The sequence below is a fragment of the Zeugodacus cucurbitae genome, chromosome 2 (assembly GCF_028554725.1).
Source record: "Zeugodacus cucurbitae isolate PBARC_wt_2022May chromosome 2, idZeuCucr1.2, whole genome shotgun sequence".
Classification (NCBI taxonomy): Eukaryota; Metazoa; Arthropoda; class Insecta; order Diptera; family Tephritidae; genus Zeugodacus; species Zeugodacus cucurbitae.
The window spans coordinates 86,849,119-86,873,628 of NC_071667.1; the positions used below are offsets into that span (position 1 = coordinate 86,849,119).

General features: G+C 37.0%; 1 protein-coding gene across 3 annotated transcripts; it reads left to right on the top strand.

Annotated features, from left to right (window-relative positions):
* The first annotated feature begins 948 nt into the window (after positions 1-948).
* On the top strand, positions 949-23,606 carry LOC105214347 (dorsal-ventral patterning protein tolloid). 3 transcript variants are annotated; one of them, XM_011187718.3, is made up of 14 exons: positions 949-1,097; positions 7,204-8,370; positions 16,052-16,431; positions 16,830-17,521; positions 17,619-18,038; positions 18,169-18,420; positions 18,568-19,126; positions 19,798-19,996; positions 20,153-20,417; positions 20,682-20,887; positions 21,036-21,679; positions 21,808-21,988; positions 22,083-22,336; positions 22,400-23,606. In XM_011187718.3, the coding sequence occupies exons 2-14, from the start codon at positions 7,539-7,541 to the stop codon at positions 22,667-22,669; spliced, it is 5,154 nt and encodes a 1,717-aa protein (XP_011186020.2). In that variant the 5' UTR covers positions 949-1,097; positions 7,204-7,538; the 3' UTR covers positions 22,670-23,606. The 3 variants fall into 3 exon arrangements, with proteins under 3 accessions (XP_011186020.2, XP_011186019.2, XP_011186021.2); XM_011187717.3 differs by having other exon boundaries at positions 1,025-1,405; XM_011187719.3 differs by having other exon boundaries at positions 1,025-1,405; positions 18,184-18,420.
* The last annotated feature ends 904 nt before the right edge of the window (positions 23,607-24,510 follow it).

A 24,510-nucleotide genomic window follows, 5' to 3' on the forward strand; every position in this document is an offset into this window, starting at 1 on the left:
AGTATATATTCACTATTTTATAATATAATTTTAATCATTGCATTTCGTGACATATCGAAGGGAATATATTAATGTTATTTACTGTGAGAAATAGTGTTAGCATATACTACATCCGTTCTTTATACAATACTTGAAAATATCAGTAAAATTGGTTGGAGAAATCCGACTCAATCTGAATACAACCGATGCAAAAAATTGGAGTTTCATCAAAGCAAGCCAAGTTTCGTCTTCGGGTTAAAAGTCCGCTTAAGGATTAAAAATGGCAAATAGAGTAGATCAGTTACATTTGATTTCAATATCTTTGAAATTTGGTGCTTCCTTTGTTTCGGAAGCTTTCTCCATTATAGATATACATATATGCCTAATTCATTGATTCATGTTCTGGCCCTATTTATCATAATGGTTAACCCCTTCATAGAGTTGTATTTCTATAAAACCCGTGCACCCATACAGGTAGACCTATAGGGATATTTAAGTATATGCACGTTTGCATATTTACCGGCGAATTCATTGATAATAAAACAGTAACTTGCGAGTTCAATACAGCTTACATGCATTCATACACCACCAAAAATACATATGTACATATGTAGTGGCTGCTGTACAAAATCCATTCAAAGTAAATTTACACTTGCGCTTTCGAATCTTTAGCATTTGCAGCTCTCACCAAATAAACACGCCACTTCGCATCAGCTGGTCCTGACCGATTGTCTCATTGTTTCCTCCATGCTGGGCCCACAACGGTATTGTCAATAATAGTGCTTCTTGTTTTCCTATGTAGAATCAGTTTGGCGCTTTATCAGTGTTGGCATCGTTGAGAAACAATATGCGAAGTTGAACATCCGTGGACACATACATATGTACTCGTAAACAACTGCGACAGCTTCCCCAATCGTCTGCCTCGTATGGCGGGCAGAAGTTAAATCGGAGAAAAACAAAGGCCGATGACAACGGCAGAAGCGCCGACGAGAAGGAAAACGAACCTGTCAACGCTCACTCGGCAGCATTTTGCAGCATCTTCTGAACGAATTTCAGTCGAGTTTAAGCAGCCGAGTGCGACGGATGATAAAACGGAGAAACGGAAACGGGAAAAAACGGTACATAATTGAATATTACTATGCTAATTTGGCATTTAGTGTGGCAAAAAGCGTTCAAGTAAAGGTACATATGTACTCCTATTTACCACACAAGTGTTTGAGTGCAGTGTCATTCATACAATAGGAGAGCATTCATATTGTGATTGTGTGCAAGTGTGTAAAACGGAAATGCTGAGGGCGCCATTTTGATTTCTCTTGGTGCATCAGTTGATTTTGAAAAGTGAAAATCTAAAAGTGCCTGCCATCGTGAGTGAAATCTAAAACTTCACCAGCATAATTATTCGATTTCTGTAAACAATGGATTACAGGTACATATATACATACATACAGCATATACAGCGAGTGTTTGCTTTGAAAAACATTGTTTTTTGCTTTTCGTGAACTTACGCTTCTATAGATGTGTATATACATCTGTGTTGTGTGCATGTGTGTGTTTAGAATGTTTTTATTTGAAACATAAAGGTATATGTATATATAATTAGTTGAGAATAAACATCATGTATGTATGTGTGTGTCCGTTTGTAATTTAATACAAGTGATAACATTAATTGCGGCGGCATGGCATTTGCTGATATGCGTGCATGGCCAGCCGACAGGCGGAATGGTCAGTGTGACAGTGAGCCATTTGTATGTACGACAATTCGACCGGTAGAATGTTTAAGCGTATATTTTATTGATGTTTTGTTGTTTTTTGCTCTTCTTGCTCTTCATTGTTAACGCATACTCCGCTTTGGGTGCAAGTGTGGTGTCTGTTGTCAACAGCTTATCAGTGGATCGCCGCCATTGGCACTTCTGTCGCTGATATGTTGACAGTTCAACATCTCTCTGCGGTTGTTCTTCTTATTATTGCCTTTGTTTGATTTACTGCAAATGCAGTCGAGAGGTGCATCTAAAAATAGTTTGAAAAGTGACACGCGGCCATTCTATTCTATTTCCCCATTTTTTACATTTCTTTTATAATGTTTACACACATACATATGTATGTGTTGTTTGTTGTTGTTCGTCTCTAAAAATTCTAAATTGCTTGCATTTTTTCTATTTTTTATATATGAATATGCACATCGGTACATATATTTAGTGGTAGATGAGAATTTAATTCTTTTGTTTATGTTCAATGTTAAATTGAACCGCGTTCGGCAAAGCACACAGCAAAAGGATTAATTGCCATCTAAAGCAGGAACAGAAACAGAAACAAAAAAACACAAAAGCACCAATATCAAACTGAATTTATTTCGTAGAAATCATCATTTGCGCTTCCTTTACTCATTTGCGTAATTGATAATAATTATAATTGTATAATTGTTGATATCTTCTCTTCGTTTATTCGAAATCTTGGTACAAAGTCACTAACATTTTGCTCATATTACGGTGGCCTCCCCTTACTGCGAAATCTATGGATATTTTTCTCAATTGAGTAAATGCAATGACATACCTTCACCAATAAATAGTGCAAAGACATAATATTGCACCTAGCAAAGGGAACCGATGCGGATAAAAGCGCGTCTTTTTATACGCTTTTAATGATTTGGATTAGGGAATTTCTGCAATATGTCAAGTGTAATATTATTATGAAAAGGGAAAGTTTGGAAACAGTTTTTAATATGTGAACGGTTTAGTTTTGGGGTTAATTTCCGAAAGGTCTATTGTAAGGCTGCGGCTTAATTGAGTTGATGCTTGTTAATTTACAGGTATACGATAACGAAAAATCGGAAAATTATAAAAGATAACTTTATTTGCACATTAAATAATTGCCGCAAACAGGAGAGGGGCAGATCAGCAGGAGTAGTGCAAATCTGTAATATATTTGTAGGGTGAATCAAAGAGTTGTAAAGAGCATTAAGATGATCCATCCTGCGAAATGGGCGCTGTAACCCCTCCATCCCTCCTGAAAGATTTACACACAAATGTGCCTTGGCATTTCTGCGGATTTTTTATCGTCATTCGGATATTCCAAGCTTTCAAGTACTTGGCAATATAGGAGTTTGTATTCTTGCACCATAGTATTACATCTAATGTATCTCCCGTCCTCGCGATTCCCTCGCATTCCACTAAATTAAATTAATGCGGCGTCTTTAGTGCACCATAAATGTATCGAGTATGACGAACTGACGCAATGAAGCATTGCATGACTTCGAGTTCTTTGAGTTTTGTTTCACTTTTTCCATTCTATTCGTTGTTTCCTTCCTCTTAGACTTCTTGTTATTGCACTTGGGCTCCTGCAGCAGCGCGCACTCATCATGATCATCATCATCAACGTAATCATTGTCGTGGTCGTCGTCGTCGTCGTCGTCTTATTCGTTGTACACCGCGTTTGCCTTATGAGCCGTGACGGCAGTTCATCGACAAGTGTTTACTGTATTGCAGAAGGAGGCCACTTCAGAAAAACATGAGTACGAGTATATAAAGAAAATAATAAAAACCATAGGAAGCATACATTATGACAGAACATTAGTAGTTCTATAATTTCGTATGCTGATTCGAAAACTAAATCATCAAAATAGTAGTGCGGTTTCATTGTGGTTGAAGGGGAATTGCATCAATTTATTCATTTAAGTAAGAATTACCAAATATTTTAAGTTAATTTTAAATTATTAATTTTAAGTAATTAAATAGCGATATATTTGGAAATCGGATCACATGTTTTAATTATACAGAGCTATTCCTATTGGTGTTCCTATGATAAAGAAGTAAATCTCAGAAGAATACCCATACCCATACGGGTATACCTCGTGATTATCTAAACCTTCTCACTAAAGACTGCTACAATCCTGTAATCAGACTCGCTTAAAAGGAAGCGATATACAAGCTTACTAAAGAACAACGTACTACAAACAGGTCTCAAATTTTAAGAATGTATAACTTAGCGTTAGATTCGAAGCGAGCTGATTCAATAAATGTTCGGTTAGTCATAGTGGCGAATAATGGATGCTTTTGCTCGAATTTTAAACGGTTTAATAAAAACAGTTGTATTGACGTCTGATGTCTGTGAGTTATGTATATATGCATAACCGTACATAATATAATCATGATTGTTATTATGCGAATTATTGCATTAAAGCGTTTTTTTAAGATTAAGTAATGATAACTTTAAGACTTCTTCGCCATCGATGGCATGGGATCGTGAAATCAACTCGTATTCAACTGAATCGCATGAGTTGGGCCAACTCAACCAACGCGCCCTTAACACAGTATGTGCCTTACAATTCATTTCATTTTACTTGTTTCCTGTGCTTCTGAATGCATAAATTCATTCGACAAGTACCGATTCTGTACAACACTCAACTTTAAGGGTATCCTTAAGAGTGTATATAAAGGTGTACATATTTATTTATGGTACTCACGCTCTAGTCTTCACTAATGGCCTTCACCCTCCTTCGGATATTATTTTTTTGTATACTAGGTTTTGCTTTCTTTGGTTTCTGATGACAATTCGTATTGTTACGCAGTTTTGGCTGTTTGCTTCGCTCTCCGCCGCGCGTGCCCTCGTTGACAGTAACCGATGCAAAGATGGAAATGTTTATGTGGTTGGAGCAAAGCAATTGATTGAATTACTTTTCGCTGGCATTTCCATTGAAATCTCCTCATCTTCGTCTCTTGGTTTATCCAAGCGAATTATACCTTCTTGGAAAAGGATGCATCTTTTAATCGAATCGAAAGGATTCGCATGCTTGGCAAAAACCAAAAAAATATATGTATGAGTATACTCTTTGCTTCGGAACATGCTATACCTAACTTTTTTTCATTCCTTGGGCTTACCAATCTTTAAATCTTGAGTAAATCTTGTGAGTCAGAGAAGTATGTGCACAAGCCCAATTAATCAGTTGAATCAAGCTGGAAATATTGGAAATTAAATAGTGAAAATTAGCTTGATATACATATGGCAGCTGGAATAACAGAGAACTTCGAAATTATGTGATGCTTTTTTTGAGATATTCTTATTAATATTTTTAAGTCAACTAAAGTTAAAACATCCCTATCCAGGCGGGAAAAGCAGAACTAACGGCGCGGGTGTTGTTTCCATTGCTATCGATATCATCGGCGTACGCCAGTAGCTGTACACTCTTATAAAAAATTGTACCTTCTCTGTTTAGCTCTGCGGCTCGAACTATTTTTTCCAGCATCAGGTTAAAGAAGTCACACGATAGCGAGTCACCTTGTCTGAAAACTCTTTTGGTATCGAACGGCTCGGAGAGGTCCTTCCCGATCCTGACGGAGCTTTTGGTGTTGCTCAACGTCAGCTTACACAGCCTTTTTAGTTTTGCGGGGATACCAAATTCAGACATCGCGGCATAAAGGCAGCTCCTTTTCGTGCTGTCGAAAGCAGCTTTAAAGTCGACAAATAGATGGGGTGTGTCGATCCTCTTTTCACGGGTCTTCTCCAAGATTTGGCGCATGGTGAATATCTGGTCAGTTGTTGATTTTACAGGACTAAAGCCACACTGATAAGGTCCAATCAGTTTGTTGGCGGTGGGCTTTAGTCTTTCACACAGTACGCTCGATAGAACCTTAGAGAGACCTCCGCTCCGAGAGGGACCTGGCTTCGCTTGGTATAACCAATTGGCGCCAAACTGCCAAAAGGAGAGATGCGTGGCGCGCTGTTGTGGACTAGGCTATAACCGCGCAAGCGGTGTCTACGCCAGTCAAGAAGAAGAAAGTTAAAACTGTTTGGTTTTGTGCTATCTTCAACCACATATGTTCAAATGCAATTAGGCATATAAGTATGTGTGTATTTGCACGCATGTTTAACGTCGATGATACCAAAGTGTGTTGCACATATCGTGATGACCACATGTGCTTTTACCAGCTTTAATTACACCCACATCACAGCTTCATAAGGACGGTGAAAATTGGTCGACACACAGACTAAATGGGCACATAACTGTACATATGAAGGTATAAATGTTGACTAAATGAGTGTGCACAATGGTTGGAAACAGGTGGATTATGTAATTTTGGACAATGTGCGTCTGGAGTATAATTACACATGTTGACCATTGCCTTCTTATTTCGTAGCGAGATACCATTGTTGTGTTAATTCAGTGCTGTTACAAAACATATTGACAATCTATGTTGCTCTATTCCCAAGTGCACTACTGCACTCTCCATACATCTATTTCACAACATGTTGCACCGGAGATAATAGCTTTGTTCACTTAAAGACTTTTTATAACCTTGCTGCATGTAATAGAGGAAACATAACATATACTTATTGCAGTATACACTTTATATGTTCAGTTTAAAGAGAGATGTGCCTTTAAAATCACTTTTCAATTCCAAAAGTTAGTGGCTTGATTGAAAACAACTCGAAATTATTTAAATTAACAACTCAACTCATAAATACAAGTATTAAAAATGTCTGCTTAAACAATTCATATGATTACGACCAACTTCTGAATAGGAGAGCGTTTTATATACACTCAGAAAAGAAACACTTTAAAGTCACTTTAAATCCAGTACAAGGAACTTTAAAATTAAAAATTTTTAATGTATGAAAACCAGCCGTATTGAAAAATATTTAATCTTAAAGTTAACACTTTAAAATGTAAATTATTAATGTTAGCACTTTGAATATTAAAGTGAAAACTTTACATTTTAATATGCGCATTCTCGAATACAATATAAACACTTTTGATTTTAAAGTTCACACTTTTAACCCAATTTAAAAATGTTTGTATTTGAATTAAAAGTTAACACATTCAACCTCAAATTAAAAGCTTTAGCACTTTCAAATGCAATTTAAAAGCTTTCACTATAAACTTTAAAGAAAACACACTATTTTAATTGTTTTTAATTCACATTTTTTTTATTCAAACATATTTAAATTTAAATTTATTTTATATCTATGAAATAACTTATTTATAACTTTATCAACTATTTATAATTTAATCAAACATGAATTCCGTTTCGTTATCGTTTAATTATGCATTGACTTTTCTACAACACCTCGATCCAACATATTTACTTTTCCCCTCTGCACCCCTCTTGAACCTCCCTCAATTAGATCACTTTAGTTATTTTTGTATGTAGATATATATGTATGTATATTTGTGGTAATGGATTCTTACAATATGCTTTAATACGATTCTTTTCTACTATTCAATTTCAGCAATGCATTTCTACGAGAGTCAACAATCAATAAATAACGGCAATTAAGCAAATAGTGACGCAAGCAATACTTCAATTTGCTGCAATCAAAGAGAGAAGCACCTCGTTCGTACCAGCACGCGAGTAATATGGCTGATTGTGTACTAGAATAATTGCAAATAGTATCCAGTGTAAATTAAATGTTCTAAAAAAATAAATGTGTTAATTTTAAGGGAATTTCTCTAAAGTAACGTAAATGCGAGTTTAAGCGAACAGTGAAGAGTACAAAATTTGTAAATTCGGTTTCGTAAAGGTAGAGCTTTGCGTACATTCGGATAGGTGTTGTTGATTTTGAACATGCCGCGAAAGCCGGTACACACAATTGCATTCCGTGGCGGAAACGGATATGGCCGAGGGAGCCTGTTGAACTGCTCGCACTACACCTTCCTGTTGGCGACCGCAATTTTGGTCTTAATCAGCGCCCACGCCAAGAGTGCACTACTCTATGACAATAACGATAACAATAGCAACGATAATAATAATAACAACAGCAACAACAACACTAACAATAATTTCAACGGCAATGTTTCAACAAAGGACGCCACCGAGCTACCGCCACAGAAGGCTACCCAAACAATGTCACAGTCTCCAGCATTTTCGCCATTGTCCGGGAATGTGGACGGCGAAGAGAGACCGTTGCAGCTGCGGGAAAATGTTTTAATTCCTGTGGACACTGTGGTTGAAGTACAATTTATGGAGCAGCATCCGCAGGATGATAATACACAGAATGATAAACAACGAGAGGAGCAACACAAGCATTCCATTCAGGAGGAGCGAATTGGGGCGAAACAACTGTCACAGTTGAAATCACCGCACCACCATCAACCCCGTAATCATCGTGAACATCATAACGAACACCACCACCACCACTCTAAGCAGCAACAAATTGGAATGCTCGAATCACAATCGCCAATGCAGAAAGAGCTGGAGCCGTTTGTCTTGCCCGAGGATATTAAGCACGAACCGGATGCAGCTGGTTCGCAGCAGCGGAAGCTCCACACACACCATTCCATACACAACATGCTGACCAATCGTCATTATCAAAGCAAATACACCATTGAGGAGCTAATGAGCATGAAAATACAAAATCGACTCTCCGATGATATCGACATGGATCCGTGCAAAGCCGGTGAGTTCCAAGTCACTAACCATAGAAAATACAGTTGCGTTCATTGTAGTCAAAGCGTTTGACCTTTATTATTAATACTTTGAGTAATCAATAATTGAATGAGCCATACATTGTGATATCTACTCATGCTTTTGGATTAGATTCAATTGATGTTCTCTTATTAATGCATCGAGTGCAATAGAAAGTGGAAGGATTGCCGAGATTTCCTTTTCGTTTTCCGTTGAGTTTTTATTGCCTTCAATATTTGTAAATTGCGTGTCTGTAGGTTGTTGCTGTAACTTTCATTGGAGATACATAATTACAGGACGCGTACATAAGCGGATATATGTGAATATGCAATCTTTTCTAATGTACCTTTATTTGAAATTGTAACATTGCACCAACATTCCAGACAGTGCTTTGCACTTCCGTCCCTCTTAAAGGCAAAACCACCAAGGGAGAAAGCAGCTTTGAGCTTATGTATACATTACAGGTTAGTGGATTATGCTATATTGAAACTATTGGCGCTACTTGTGGCCTTAAAGGTGTCGAGCGCTTGCCAAGGTGCATTCATCGCAATTGTCTTTGGGCAATGAGCATTGAGCATTGTATGCACTCCATTGACTTCCGCTATCCCGTTGAATATTTTTTCGTCACTTAATTGCACGAACTGAACTGCTCTTTATTATATGCTATTGTGTGCTTGCGTGTGTGTGTGAGCGCTTGTGGGTTTCCTTGTCTATAAAGCACCAATGTACATTTCACTTTCCCGCAACACAATGAGTAAACGCTCATTCATGGGGAATGTATGAGTAGGCTTGCGCTTGAGCATTCGTACATTAGGGTGTCCACGGCACTTCTTGACACCATCAAATAAAGACGATATGTTAAAGAATGCTTCTGAAAAGTGAAATCGTGGAATATATAAAACGCCATTAACATCAAATATAAAAGCTAAGTCGTGAAATTAGCTTTCTGCCTTCTAATTTGAATTTATTTCCTCTCATGAGCATTTACATAAACTTAGAAGTCATGACATACATAATAAATGTATGCACACTATATACCAATTAAATTATGATTTTATTCTTATTTGCGAAATAATATCTGGAATTATCCGTAGTTAATATAGGAAGGTATGATGTTAATAACATTTATAATATGTGTGGTACATTGCGTATGAGTGACCGCAGCCGAAAATTAGCTATACGAGTGCGTTAAAGTAGTTACCTGGAGAAACGGATTTGTGTTGTTTTTCCAACGGGCTATTCGTACTGAATACACCTTAATGCAGATGGAGAACTTACAAAGACACTTGTATATAACATATTCAAAGTTTGAGTTTCACTAAGTTTCTACTAGAGCACTTCTAAATTTGACTGAAAGTGAAAATATCGAAAACGAAAATGTGGAAATTTTCGGTATTCGTATGAAACATTTTTATAATAAACTGAAATGCAGAAACAGTTTCCATGGAAAAGTGGCCAACAACGGATGAGTTAATTCGCAGAGATGTACTGTTCATATGAATATTTGTATATATGTATGTGTGTTTGTATATACATATGATGGCACCGAATGCCAATGGCCAATGACTGATGGCTGCAAGCTACACTCTCCGGCGCTAAGAGTGCGCATCAGGTATATGTATGTATGTATGTAGATGTGCAGACGCGTGTACATACTTAAGTGAATGAGAATAAATACATGTCCCTCGCCTTTTGGTGTGTGGTCCATTTATAAATAAACGCCACCGGAGGCACGATTTAATTCGCACTGGCGCGTGCCACGAGTCGCGTGTCTCATCATGCTTTCTTTACATTCGTAGTTGATATTTTTAATTTTAATTTCATTTAGACTTTTTTGCAAGTTTTCCTTCAAACACTCGAGCACTTGACAATTGCCGCCCGGCTTTTGGAAGTCAACATTCTTATATATGTATGCTTTTGCAACGTCAAACACTTTTGAGTTGACTATGAGTGTATGCTCCTTCGCTGGCATAACAGTGAATATCTTGGCACTTATACATATATTTATATATATAGAATATTGGCGGTATGCACTTGCTGATGGCATTTCAGAAAGATATGCATATGCAAGTTTGAAGTGACAGCACGAGAGCATTTCCCATCCCATTGTCGCCACATAGAGGGCAATATTCGATGGAAGCGCACTCGAGCGCGATGAGTAAAAGTTTATTGAACTCAACTCGGCCATGCAAAAAGCCACAAACCTATCCAGATGCGTAAAAGCGATGCTCGGGGCATCTACCTTTTACTCGTATCGCATTATACGTAGACAGTTACATGTAGATATGTTCGTATGTGTGTGCAAATGAGCTGGCGGCCCATTAATATGACCAAGTTTCTGACACTAAATCGAGTCTGCAATTTTGTTTTGTTTGTTTTACATATACTTATCGTTTAATCATACATTTACAACCGCCACCTGACAGGGACTGAGTTTGTTCACTTATGGCTCTGTATGAATTGAATTTGCATGTCCTTGCAAGATTATTTGCCACATTAGTATCCACAGATATGCAATTTCATGTCACATGCCAAAAAATTCGCAACTAATATATTGTGGGAAGGATTTTGCTACATGCTACAAATGTTTTCAAGTGCCTTCGTTTTCTTAATACTTTGGATTCGGGTCTAAAATCCCTTTCGAGGTTCCATACAATATCCGAACTCTTCAAATACACGGAACTAAAAAACAACAACGTACGATAAACGTCAAATATGGTACATACCCATTTATTCTGTAGTTTGTTACGCATATTGGCCAACTGAGTATTCACATGAAATGTATTCACATGAATTTGGCTAAATGGTGAATTTAATTTTACTTTGTTCATAAATTCTGATATATTGAATGAATGAATTGTGCACCTGGATACAATCTAAAGTAGAAGTTGAACTTCAACAGTTCATGCATATGCCTATCCACATGCTATATACATGCATTGCCTAAAGTGCTCCTCTACATCTTAAATTTATTTAACCGCAGCATAACGCAGTTTGTTGAGTCACCCATTTCCGCACATTCCAGTCCGTCTGTATCAGATGATAATTGCGACCCTAGGTCAGAACAATGGTCGGAGGTGTTGGGCTATGTCTCAACCAGTCTATAATTCTCTCTAATGGTATTAGCATTTGTTTCTCGAAACATATAACCTCTACCGCCTAAGCGCATATTGCAGTTGTCTTCCTAAACAAACAGGCAACAATAAATTAAAAATAAATCGGATAATAAATAAATCATAAGCCTTTTGTAGCCGTAGTTTCTCCGCTTTCGTCCCGATATTGCACTGCTTTGCTTAGAGCTTCGACAATCATGGGAAAGTTTATGGGTGTCTTCATGCTCTAATCAGTGTGTCATTGTTATGGTAGCTGCCACATTTGTTGTTGCCATTTAAATGCTAATTTATTAAATTGCCACTGCAGTAGACCATAAATATTAGTAGATTTGTGAAGTAAACAGTTTACTACTAAATTGTTATCAACTATTATTACATTCAAGTATCCAAAAAGACGAATTTTGGGAGTTTGTTAGACAGTAACATTAACTGTGTCTCCTTTTATGAATGTTTTACTTGTTCGTTCGATTCGAGATATATTCGATAAAACTTTTTGCTGCAAAATTTGTTAAGCATAAATAATTCCATGAACACTGTAATGGAAAAATAAAGTCTAGTGTCCGATAAGCTTTCTGCATGTGAAAGTTTGAACGCATATTATCTACAATTGTATGAGAATAGCGGAAATGTATATTTTTAGGATGTTAACTTTTTCACAATGGGTGGCAGAACGTCATCAGCACTCCTTCCTCTGTTGTCTAAAGTTTGATGGAGTCTTTCCACAACACCATTACCTCCCATAGTCGACTTTTGCGGTCAAATCATCGCAGTCCATTGCTCCATTTGTTCGCAAGTGGTAGACTGAAAGAAGCGGATGCCAGCTGTTATGAATAGGTTGTAAATTTTATTTCATACAAATGCAAAACACGATACTCGTATACTACGAATGCGGGGCGAGTGGCTCTGGCCGGCATAACTTTTCGTGTAATAACATGCATACATACTCCCACTTAAAGGGGTAATGACTGCCCACCCAATGACCAAAAATCAAACACATTGCTGCTATGAGTATTTTTATTTGTGCTTTTGTAGTTGTTCACCCACAAAAAACCGTAATCAAGCCAAGGCGGAATGACTTTTCAACACTAGGACTAACGGCTTTCTACCATCCACCCTGTAATAAGGTCGGTGCTTTTGGAATACAATAGTGAAAGGGGCATCTCAATTTAGTTATATCTGGTTTAGCAGTTCAGTGGTCATCCAGAGAGTTAGTACAAAATATTCGAAAATATATGGAAATTTTCAGAATTTTCAAATACAAAATAATTTTGAAACATTTTGCATTTAAGTCCACTGTAGTGCACTGGTCCAGCAAAGGATTCCTACTAGTTCGACGATAACCTTTGACCAAAATGGGTCTGTTTCAACTGTTTCATTGCTCACCAAAGCCCCCTACATATGTACATGTATAAATATGTACTGTGTAAATGCATTGTAAATGTAAACAAACTGAAATCAATTTATTAAACTGTTTTGGCTTCGCTGTCATTGGCGGTGTATATGCCCGCATCGGTGTTATAAGGTGGAACGAGGGGCCATGTTCAATATACATATTAATTAATTAGTAATATCCGCGATAATGAAATGTCAGCAAAAATTTATGTAATACTACACATGTACTACATATATGTATGTATGCATATGTAGTTATATATGTACTGCAATTCACTTCACAGTCGGTAATAACTGAATGCAGCGGATGTTGAGTTGTTATACGAAATAAGTTCGTACATTCGCAACCGGCAGTCAAATCAATCAGTTATAAACTTTACTTTAGGACTAGTATGAATAAGGTTCGTGTCCTCCGAGATGTCAATTTTCAGATTACAGCCAAAAACATATCGATCTCATCGATTCAAAAATAATAATATATTATAATAAAAACGTTCTTCAATTAATGTAAGTCTGTTGTTTTTAGTCTACTTTAATTTGTGGGGGACTTTGAAATTCTAACCAAAATATTTCAATCGTCAATGGTTATTATACTCTCGCAACAAAAGTTGCTAAAGAGAGTATTATAGTTTTGTTCACATAACGGTTGTTTGTAACACCAAACGAGTTAGATATAGGGTTATATATGCCAAAGTGATCAGGGTGAAGAGTGGAGTTCAAATCCGAATTTCTTTCTGTCCGTCCGTCCGTTTGTACAAGCTGTAACTTGAGTAAAAATTAAGATATCTAGATGAAACTTGGCACTTGGCAAAACCGAAAACACATAAAGTACCATAAATAAAGCTATGGATATAAAATTTGGTATGAAGGATCGTACTATGAAGGGGCATATTTGGATGTAATTTTTTTGGGGAAGTGGGCGGGGCCCCGCCCCCTACTAAGTTTTTTGTATATATCTCGCAAACCAATAGAGCTATCTAAACCAAACTTTCTGCAGTCGTTTTTTTAGTCACTTCCTAATACAGTCCAAAAATGAAAGAAATCGGATCATAACCACGCCCACCTCCCATACAAAAGTTAGGTTGAAAATTACTAAAAGTGGGTTAATTCACTAACGAAAAACTGCGAAAAACGTCAAAAACACTAAATTTCTAATAAGAAATAGCAGATGAAAGCTGCAGTGAGATTTTTTTACAAAATGAAAAATGGGTGTGGCGTCGCCCACTTATGCGTCAAAATCCATATCTCAGGAACTACTCGACCGATTTCAATGAAACTTGGTTTGTAATAGTTTCCTTACATCCCAATGATATGTTGTGAAAATAGGCCAAATCGCTTCACAACCACGCCTACTTCCTATATACCAGAACTTTGAAGACAATCTGAATCGTTTACTTTACAATATATAAAGTAAGCACTAGTGAAGATATCGGTGCAGAACTTTGCACAAATACTATGTTAATAGTGTGGTAGTCCCGAATCGCCGAAATCGGACCATAGGTTTTTAAGGCCCCATATATCGAACACGAGGACCTCGGTGCTTCTAAACTAATATGATGGTTTCCAACTTTCAATGGACTTTATACAATGTATATATAATATAAATAAAGTTAAATAAATAAATTGCGAGAGTATAAAATGCTCGGTTACACCCGAACTTAGCCCTTCCTTACTTGTTTTTCCTATATTTTTTCGATTTATTAGCGTAGTGTCTTGCGTTTGTATTTTTGTTTACGGTTCAACAATTTCACCATTTTAGATGAACTTAACTGATAACCATATCAAATGTTTTCATAATGGATTTGGGTGATTTTTGCACAGTTTGCAGCCGCACAAATACCCTGCAGGGAAATATAATTCTTATCAGTTGTTTTAAAGCTATTTAAGGTAATTTGAACGGTAATCCCTACTATTTAGCGGATTAACTCTTTTCTAAAAAGTGTGTATTTTGTAATTTGGTATCGCTCTACGAGACCAGTTTTAACGACAACACGGCGATAGTTAAAAATAAATTATTATGTATACTTGTATTTTCCAGGCGTACATACATATTTATTTTCTCTTAAAACTAAAATTTAGTTTGAAAAATAGATGGAATCGATCTTTGCCACAAATATACCGTGTATCTTGCTTCATAGTTAGATTTCTTGCTGTCCAAATGTCCGCTATACATTCAATACATTTGTGGCAATGATTGAGTCCATCCACTTTTGAAACTATTTTTTTTTTTTTAGTTTTAAGAGAAAATAATTTGTTTGTCAATTAAGATCTAACTTTAAATTCTTTCACTACACATTGGCGAGTTCTTTGGCTTAGAAACAACTTTTATCACGAAGCAAAGAGGTGATAAAAATATCGAATTATATCTCCGCAGATAAATGCATGACCAAAAATATAAATATTGCAAAAACAGTTGCAGAAACAGCGGTATTGGGTATATTACGTAACTATCTACATAAATTCAAAACTATACTATTTATTCGTCACATACATATGTATGTGTTTGCATATGGGAATGCAGATATACATATATGTATGTGTATGTATGTACATATAAACAAATATATTGATTGATAAGAGGAGCATGCTTTTAAATTATTTCCTTTATTGCTTTGGTGTTCCTACTTACAGTCAATTTACATATGTATGCACATATGTATATAATAGGCAAATAAAATGCATTCAAGTTCGGAGATTAACATAACCTCAATTCAATGATTGACAGTGAACGTCAAGGAGCGGAGATAAGCGCGAAATTGCAACAAAATACAATGTCATCGACAAAACATGATTTAATTGCAAGAAAACTCTGATATTTTTATGGCACAATAATCTCTACAGAGAAGAATAGTCTTTCAAAAGAACGATTTTCCTTTTTAGCATCCAGCCGGTACTGAAAACAGTTGTCCAAATATTAACTCGAAAAACAGTTTATGATTTCAAGTACATAAATAACACAATTTCGTACTGTAATGATTTGTGTCTAAGTGGTTACATTGTCGATAGGGTTTTTATGTTGTGTTAATTATTGCTCAAAGTGCGGTGCTCCATTGCAGTAGTTTAAATTCTCGTAAATTCATTTTTTTAATATCCTTCAATATTTCGTCTACATTACTTTACGACGAGAATTCAAATAAATGGGAATTGATTATTATTCTTACCTTCAAGGTGGTTTTATGGGTGATATTGCCTTGCCTGACGTCACCTATGACGGCGAACCCATTGTTGCACATACTTTTGTTATTCCAGTGGAAGAGAGACAAGAAAATGGCGTCGATAATAAAAGTTCAGCCAAACAGGATGAAGTGGATGAGAATGACGCCTGGCAATGGCAATCGGATTCGGCAGACACACCAACAACCTCCATTAAATTCAATGCATCTTTTCAACAAGAATTGGAAATTCTCAAGCAGGAAGTGTACCACGAAGGCTTGCAAGTGGAAGAGGAGGGCTTAACTCATATCATTCGGAAAAAAACCAAATTGCCGAGCACTCGTTTTGACTTCAAGGACAAGAAAAATGAGCGTATTAGCAATGATCCGTCTTTGGTGAGTTTATGTATGTAGTATATGTTCATAAATATTCTAAATATTCGTGTTGCTCTTGGAAATCAAAGATATACATACTCTTGATTTTATCAATTAGTTGAAATTCAGCATGTGGGTATTTATATTCATGTCGATTGTCATACTCTAAAACAATGGTCCCATTTTCCTTTCAAGGACTGTGTAGAGAATATTTCTTTACAGCGGATTTAGCTGAGGAGTTCTAATTATTTTAGAATACTGTTGTTTTTTTCATTTTTTTATTAAGATTCTTCTTTTCAAAACCCTGCTTTGTTTAAACGGAGCAATCATATATAATATATTTCATTATAATTAGAAGCTCATAGTAAGAGTTTTGTTTATTCTTCCATTTAATTGTCTCCAAATTAACATCACACAAGTCGGCCAATGAACCTGTTAAACCCAAAAGCTTTTCTTCAAATACAAATAATTTGATGAAGAACTTGAAAAATGAAGTTATCACTAACAGCAAGGATAATGACGATGGTAATGGCAACCATTATAAACCTAATCCCATTTACCAACCAGTAGATGGATCCTTCTTTGATGCAAAACCAGCAAGTAGTGAGAAACCCAAAGATAACGGCACGAACACAACACATTTATCAGGTCTAAGCCAGCAACAAAAGTTGCGTCAGCGGGCTCTGAGCAGTGGCAGTGGAGGAACTGGTGGATTATATACGCGACCCGGAAAAGCAACGACTTTTGATGCAAATGGTAAAGTAGAATCGATTGCGCTGCATCGCAGTGGCGAATATTTCGGACCATCAGTAAGTAATGAAAGACCGATCGACGTAGAAAAACTACGCAAGAGTTCATTTATCATTAGCAATCGCAATGTTGATCAACGTAAAATACAGTCGAACACAAAAGACATTGAAGTGGATGCGGGCAATAATTTTGTTGCTGAACGCCGCATGGTGATACTGCCGACGTCGCTACCGACGCAGCGTTCGACATTGCCAAATGTGTACAGTAATGCTGGCGGTAATGGCATGAAATTGGACGACGTTGATTTTTTGCATTCCGAAGGCCCTGTGCGAAGACGACATAGACGTGGACGCAAGCATCGGTGAGTTCCCATACTAATGCTTAGCACAAATTCAAACTCATCCAATACCTCGTAACCCAGTCACATAGTAAATACCAACCGATAACTTTTGTTTCAGACGAAGTTCAGACTTTCGACACACTGACTTCAATATAAAGCTGCAACGCCTGAAGGAGGAACTCAACCGTCCAGTTCATACTGTGCACGCTTATCAAACACAAATGCACCATCATCGTGCAACATACTCAACTACCAAACACCACTCACAAACTAAGAAAGGATTTGGTAAAGTTGAATTTGAGAATACAGAAGCTGCCAATGTGCGGCTACTGGAACTGGAGTACGAAGAGCAGAAGCAACAGCTGGTACCAGAATGGCCAAAACAGCATAACACAAGCAAAAATGTTAATTATTCTACGCATCTAAGCGATGAGATGGGAGAAGGAGCAAGAAATATCGTCGAATCAAGTGCAAATTTGGCTGGAGAGAGTGGCAGCAAAGTGGAGGCACCATTGGAAATGGAACTTCGAAATGCTGAGTGAGTTTAGATATGAATAGTAATGTTTATAAGCTTTGCAAAATTCGTCCATTCATGATAGATTAATAATATATTGTTTAAAATGATTTTGATTTATAATTTTGATTTACAACGAGCTTTCTGTACAAAGAACTGTTATTCGCAGAAATTCAAGGCTATTGAAAACGCGCAATCGCATGGTGCGTGCAGTGACTGCCAAAAAGGAACGCATCTGGGATTACGGTGTCATTCCGTATGAGATCGACGGTAACTTTAGTGGGCTGCACAAGGCTCTCTTCAAACAGGCAATGCGACATTGGGAAAACTCCACTTGTATCAAATTCATCGAACGCGATCCGGAAATACATCCCAATTATATTGTGTTTACAGTGCGCAGTTGTGGGTGAGCTAACAAAAAAGAATAGATCTTAGTCCAAAGTATATACACTTTCTGCCTTTTGTATCCGTGAATTCATATTCATTTGTGTATAAGCGAAACCTCCTTTGAGTCCATTCATTTTGTTTATGGCTATTTAAACACTTTCCACAGTTGCTGTTCATTTGTTGGCAAACGAGGCAATGGAGCGCAAGCTATATCAATCGGTCGCAATTGCGACAAATTCGGTATTGTAGTGCATGAACTGGGCCATGTCGTTGGCTTTTGGCATGAACACACACGGCCCGACCGCGAAAAGCACGTCGTCATAGAGCACAACAACATCATGAAGGGACAAGACTATAACTTTAACAAACTAACACCAGAGGAGGTCGACTCGCTGGGCCTGCCGTACGACTATGACTCAATCATGCACTATGCACGAAACACATTCTCCAAAGGTACTTACTTGGATACAATACTGCCAATTGAAGTGAAGGGTAAGAAGCGGCCCGAAATCGGCCAACGCTTGCGTTTGAGTGCCGGTGACATTGCGCAAGCAAATTTACTCTACAAGTGTCCCAAGTGCGGTCGTACGTTTCAAGAAAATACAGGTATATTCGCCAGTCCATCATATTACACAGCTGGCGCATTGACGAACGAGACCGAGATGTGTGAGTGGCGCATCACAGCTACACATGGTGAGCGTGTGGTCTTAAAGTTGGAGAATATGGTAGGTACATCTATAACTATTAGTGGATAAAATGTATTAGAAGAGCCCTCTATACATTACAAAAGTGTTGGTGAATAATTATATATATATATATGTATATGTGTTTATACATATGATAACACCTCGAACTATCAAAAGGAATTGATTTCTAGGTGTTATTCGTCCACCTGTCCGCCGGCAAGTTCTAACTTGTTATTTAATCATATAATATGAACGGAAATGAATATAAAGTTTTATAAAGTCACAATAGTCATTCTTAACTCAAACTAATATTCTTAGAATAGAGATTTGACCGTCTGATAAATGAGATCTATACATTTAGCTAAATCCGATATAATGAATAATCTATATATACACTTTTCTCGGTTCACTTTATACTATATATTTCGCATATCTTAATGATAATACGTGAATATGTTATTGTATATATTGTTTAGTGTCAAAAATAAATGTTCATGGGTTTTAAAGGCCCATAGTCCTTTTGTTGATTTTAGGACTTTAATATCGGGCAGATCAAAATGTTATTGCCCATCAAATATTAATGAATTTTGGGTTTATTTCTTTTGCAAAACTTCATTACTTTTATTTTAGCATTTTGAAAGTAGTCATTCGATGATATACCGATATTTTATATACTCGTATATTATAGTCTTTATTTTGACGTATTTCAGAATATATTCAAGTCAAACAATTGTCAAACCGATTACTTAGAAGTACGAGATGGTTATTACATCAAATCTCCTTTGATTAAACGATTCTGTGGCAAAGTGAATGGAGAGATTCTAAAAACAGAGTCGAGTCGTATGCTCCTGACTTACGTTAATACGCATCGAATGGAGGGCTATCGCGGTTTCAAGGCTGAATTCGATGGTAAGTAGACAGATATCCAAATTTAAATTAATTTTTTCAAAAAAATATATTAAATCATTATTAACTAGACATATAACTTTTTTTTAACAAACATACATTACACCCCATATGTATGCATATCTCAATCCTTTTCCTTTCATATTATTGTGTTTATAGTAATCTGTGGGGGTGAAATGTCTGTTGACGATACCGAGGGACGCCTAGAATCGCCCAACTATCCACTGGATTATCTGCCAAGCAAAGAGTGTGTGTGGAAAATCACCGTCCCGAGAGGTTATCAAGTTGCACTCAAATTCCAATCGTTCGAAGTGGAGAATCATGACAGTTGTGTATACGATTATGTTGAGGTGCGAGACGGTGCAACCGAGGACGCGCAGTTGATTGGCGTCTTTTGCGGATACAAACCTCCACCAAACATGAAGTGAGTATAGAAGAATAGAAGTAAGTGTGTAAGTGTGCGTTAATAGCATACAAACTTAAGCAGAACTGCATAGACAAATAGTTTCGTCAGCAGCTTAAATCGGTCGGCTATCCTATACTTAACGGTCCGAATACATGGGTCGTGGCCATAACCCGACTTGTATTTGTTGTTGATGGCGCAATTGAAAGTGAAAGTTTTTAACTGCACGCTACTCTTTTCCCCATTTGATGTGTGTTTTTGGTTTTTTTCATTGTCGCTTTGTAGGTCAAGTGGCAATGCTATGTACGTGAAGTTCCTGTCAGACTCATCTGTACAGAAAGCCGGCTTCTCGGCTATTTTTATGAAGGAGGTGGATGAGTGCGAGACCCAGAATCATGGCTGCGAACACGACTGCATCAATACCCTAGGCGGTTACGAGTGCAGCTGTCATATTGGCTATGAGCTGCATAGCGATAAGAAACACTGCGAAGGTACTTGTATATTCACATAAATATATGTACGTATATACTCCCAAGTACATATAATATATATATATATACATACGTGCTTACACGTTTGTACGGTGTTATTGTTAGTAACTGTTCTTCATTGACTACAAATATCGCACTCTAATTGTAGATGCATGCGGCGGCGTGATCGAATACCCCAACGGTACAATCAGCTCTCCATCGTTCCCAGACACATACCCGGTGCTAAAGGAATGCATTTGGGAAATAATAGCGCCACCAAAACACAAGATATCATTGAATTTCACCCATTTCGATCTCGAGGGCAACACTCAACAGCAAACGGATTGCGGATATGACTCGGTCACCATATATTCAAAGCTCAGCGAGAATCGATTGAAGCGCATAGGTACGTATTGTGGCACCGCCATACCACCCACAGCCACATCTGAGGGAAATGCGCTACGTATTGAATTCCATTCGGATAAGACTATACAGGGCACCGGCTTCGCTGCGGTCTTCTTCACCGACATCGACGAGTGTTCCACCAACAATGGCGGCTGCCAGCATGAGTGCCGCAACACTATCGGCTCGTACATGTGCTTCTGCCACAATGGCTATTCGCTTCATGAGAACGGACACGATTGCAAGGAGGGCGAATGCAAACATGAAATATCCGCTCCTTTTGGCACTATTTACAGCCCGAATTTTCCGGATCTCTATCCGCCGAATGCTGATTGCGTTTGGCACTTTTCCACCACACCAGGTCATCGCATCAAATTGATATTCAATGAATTTAATGTGGAATCACACCAGGTGAGTGCACAGTTTGCATTTCAGTAACGTAATTACTCGAATACGTAAGGATATTTAAGATTACATAATGCATACGCATATTGTACGTGGTTAGAGTATTAGTAAAAGTGTTTCCCAAAAATTCACAGGAATGCGCCTACGACAATGTGGCTGTGTACGATGGAGAGTCCGAGAGCAGTTCTCTATTGGGCCACTTTTGTGGTGACAAAATACCTTATCCGATCTCCTCTACAACAAATCAGCTTTATATGGTATTCAAAACGGACAAAAATAAACAAATGGCCGGATTTACGGCGATACATTCAACATGTGAGTCTTAGAAAAGTGGTTAAAATATGTGTAAAATTGAATATTTCAACGATTTCTTTCTAATTCTACTGCTTAATTTAATGGCCTGGAGCAGCTTGTGGTGGTTACTTGCGTGCCACGAATCAAATACAGCAATTTTACTCGCATGCACTCTTCGGCAACCGCAACTACAATGAGAATATGGACTGCGAGTGGACGATTCAAGCGCCGGCCAGCAGCAATGTGCAGTTACTCTTCCTCACATTCGACATCGAAGCTAGTGAAAACTGCACTTACGATTATGTGCAAGTGTACTCAGGTATGGAGGATACCAGCGGCCCTATGTACGGCCAATATTGCGGCAATACGGTATGTTACTTTACTCGTACTCTGCCCTCTCAATTGATATGAACATAAACATATATTTCGCAGCTTCCACAAGACATCATTTCACTGACAGATTCGTTGCTGGTGCGTTTTAAAACAGATGACACAGTCACCATGAAGGGTTTCTCCGCCTCCTATGTAGCCGTTGATCCATTCGAGAATAGTGACGAGGATTTCAATTCGTATAGCGCAGAACGTGCCACTCCCTTCCCGGGCTCATTGAAGAGCATCTACGAAGACTCGTATGAGTACAGTGACTTTAGCGAGAATCAGTTAATCGTACGCCCCAGAGGTCGGCATTACAATAATTTCTAAAACGCGGCCAATCCGGCCAATCGGTGGCATCCTCCCATATTCTATGTAACTCCTTGAGATTGGCGAAAACAGATGAGAAGAGTTCTGAAGCGGAGGAAGAATAAAATGAAAGTGGGTAGAATAAAAGGTAGACGCAATAAAAATATGATGTGGATACACACATAATTGAAAATATTGACAATAGCGAAAAATACTCGTATCAAATAGAATTTAGACTTTTCATCTTCTAAAGCATATCAAATGTAAATCTCATCATCAAGTTAAAATATAGTACGAATAATGTAACCGAAAATTTAATATTTTAGTCTATTAGGTGAAAACAAATATTTAAGTGTGCAATTTACTTATTTAAATAGAAATCAAAAATTTAGAATTAGTAAAACTGAAAGTGTCGTAAAATACTTAAATTACATAAATTATGGATTTTGTAAATTTCAATTGGATTGAACTTTCATAAAGAGGGAATATTGAAATTGTGAATTGTGGATTGCAATCGTCCAAACATTGCAAACAAAAATTGCTTGTATCGCAAATTTACTTTAAGTATAAAACATGTTTTTTAAGAAGAATTTAGAACATCTGAATATAGTATGTATTTATGAAAAATTATATATTTTAGAAATATAGAGTATATCTACAATCTGATGGCAACTTTTACAAAAATAATTGATATTGTCATATAAACGAGTTATTTAGGATTTTCTATGATAATTGCATTTATAAATAACGTATAATCGATCTTGAACTACTCACGTACATACATATATCTTTTCCTTGTTCTTTGTAGACGTTCATGGTATATCGGAAACCTTATCATATCTACTTTATATCCTTCATGTAATGAAATATAATATTTATACAAGAAAATCAAATAATAAAATAATGTCGAAATCTTATGCGTACATATACCATGTAGGTATAAAACCTGTCCCCGAAACTTGTTTGTGTTAAATATAATAAATTGCAATCAAATTGGTTGCGTAAAATATTTAGACTTTACTTAATAAATACAATAAACATAGGAACTAGAACAAAAGGAATTTTATTTTTAAATTTATACAGGTTATACAGGTAGGCCCACTTTTTTGTCAAAACCCATATTATGAAATTACTCGACAAATTTCAAACAAAAAAATGTTTAAAATCGGTTGACAACCACGACCCATATAACACAATACTGGATTCCACCCGATTCGTTTACTTTAAATATATATAACAAAATATTGCACTAATACTACATTAGATGTGAGGCATCGCTCATTTAAAAATTGTCCAAAGCAAGCGAATATAAGGACTTAACACTTAGTACCTGTGAATAAACTGTTTTTCGAAATCGAACTTTGTATCTGAAAAAGTGTTTGCGGGGAGTTCTTTTCCATTACTTTAATGTGAAGAAAAGTCAAAAGTCCTCGTATTTTGCTGGAAATTTATGGTGAGCTGAGCAAACGTATCAAAAGTGGTTGGTATGCTTTTAAAGTGACGTATGGTGACTACTGATGAAAAATGGATCCATTACGACAATCCTAAATGCAAAAAGTTATATGTGAAGCCTGGTCAACTAGCCAAATCAACCCCAAAGCTGAATATCCATGAAGTCAAGGTAATACTCTGTATTTGCCTAAACCTGACTGTGAACCTTCAAACTATAAACGTTACGTTACGTTAAAGGTGAACAAACCTGACATAAACAATTCTGACAATTCTCACGTAAAAATAAAAACCTTCACTTACTTAACCCTCCAAAAATATAATCAAACCAGACCTCACGTAAGCCCATAGAATTTAGACAATCCTGCCCTACAAAACCCCCACTATGTGTACAAACCTGACATTTTGTGACT

Coding starts and splice junctions, on each gene's coding strand:
- LOC105214347 (XM_011187718.3), top strand. CDS start 7,539: ATGCCGCGAAAGCCGGTACACACAATTGCATTCCGTGGCGGAAACGGA. Junction 8,371..16,051: donor CATGGATCCGTGCAAAGCCG/GTGAGTTCCAAG, acceptor CTTACCTTCAAG/GTGGTTTTATGGGTGATATT. Junction 21,680..21,807: donor TTAATGTGGAATCACACCAG/GTGAGTGCACAG, acceptor AAAAATTCACAG/GAATGCGCCTACGACAATGT.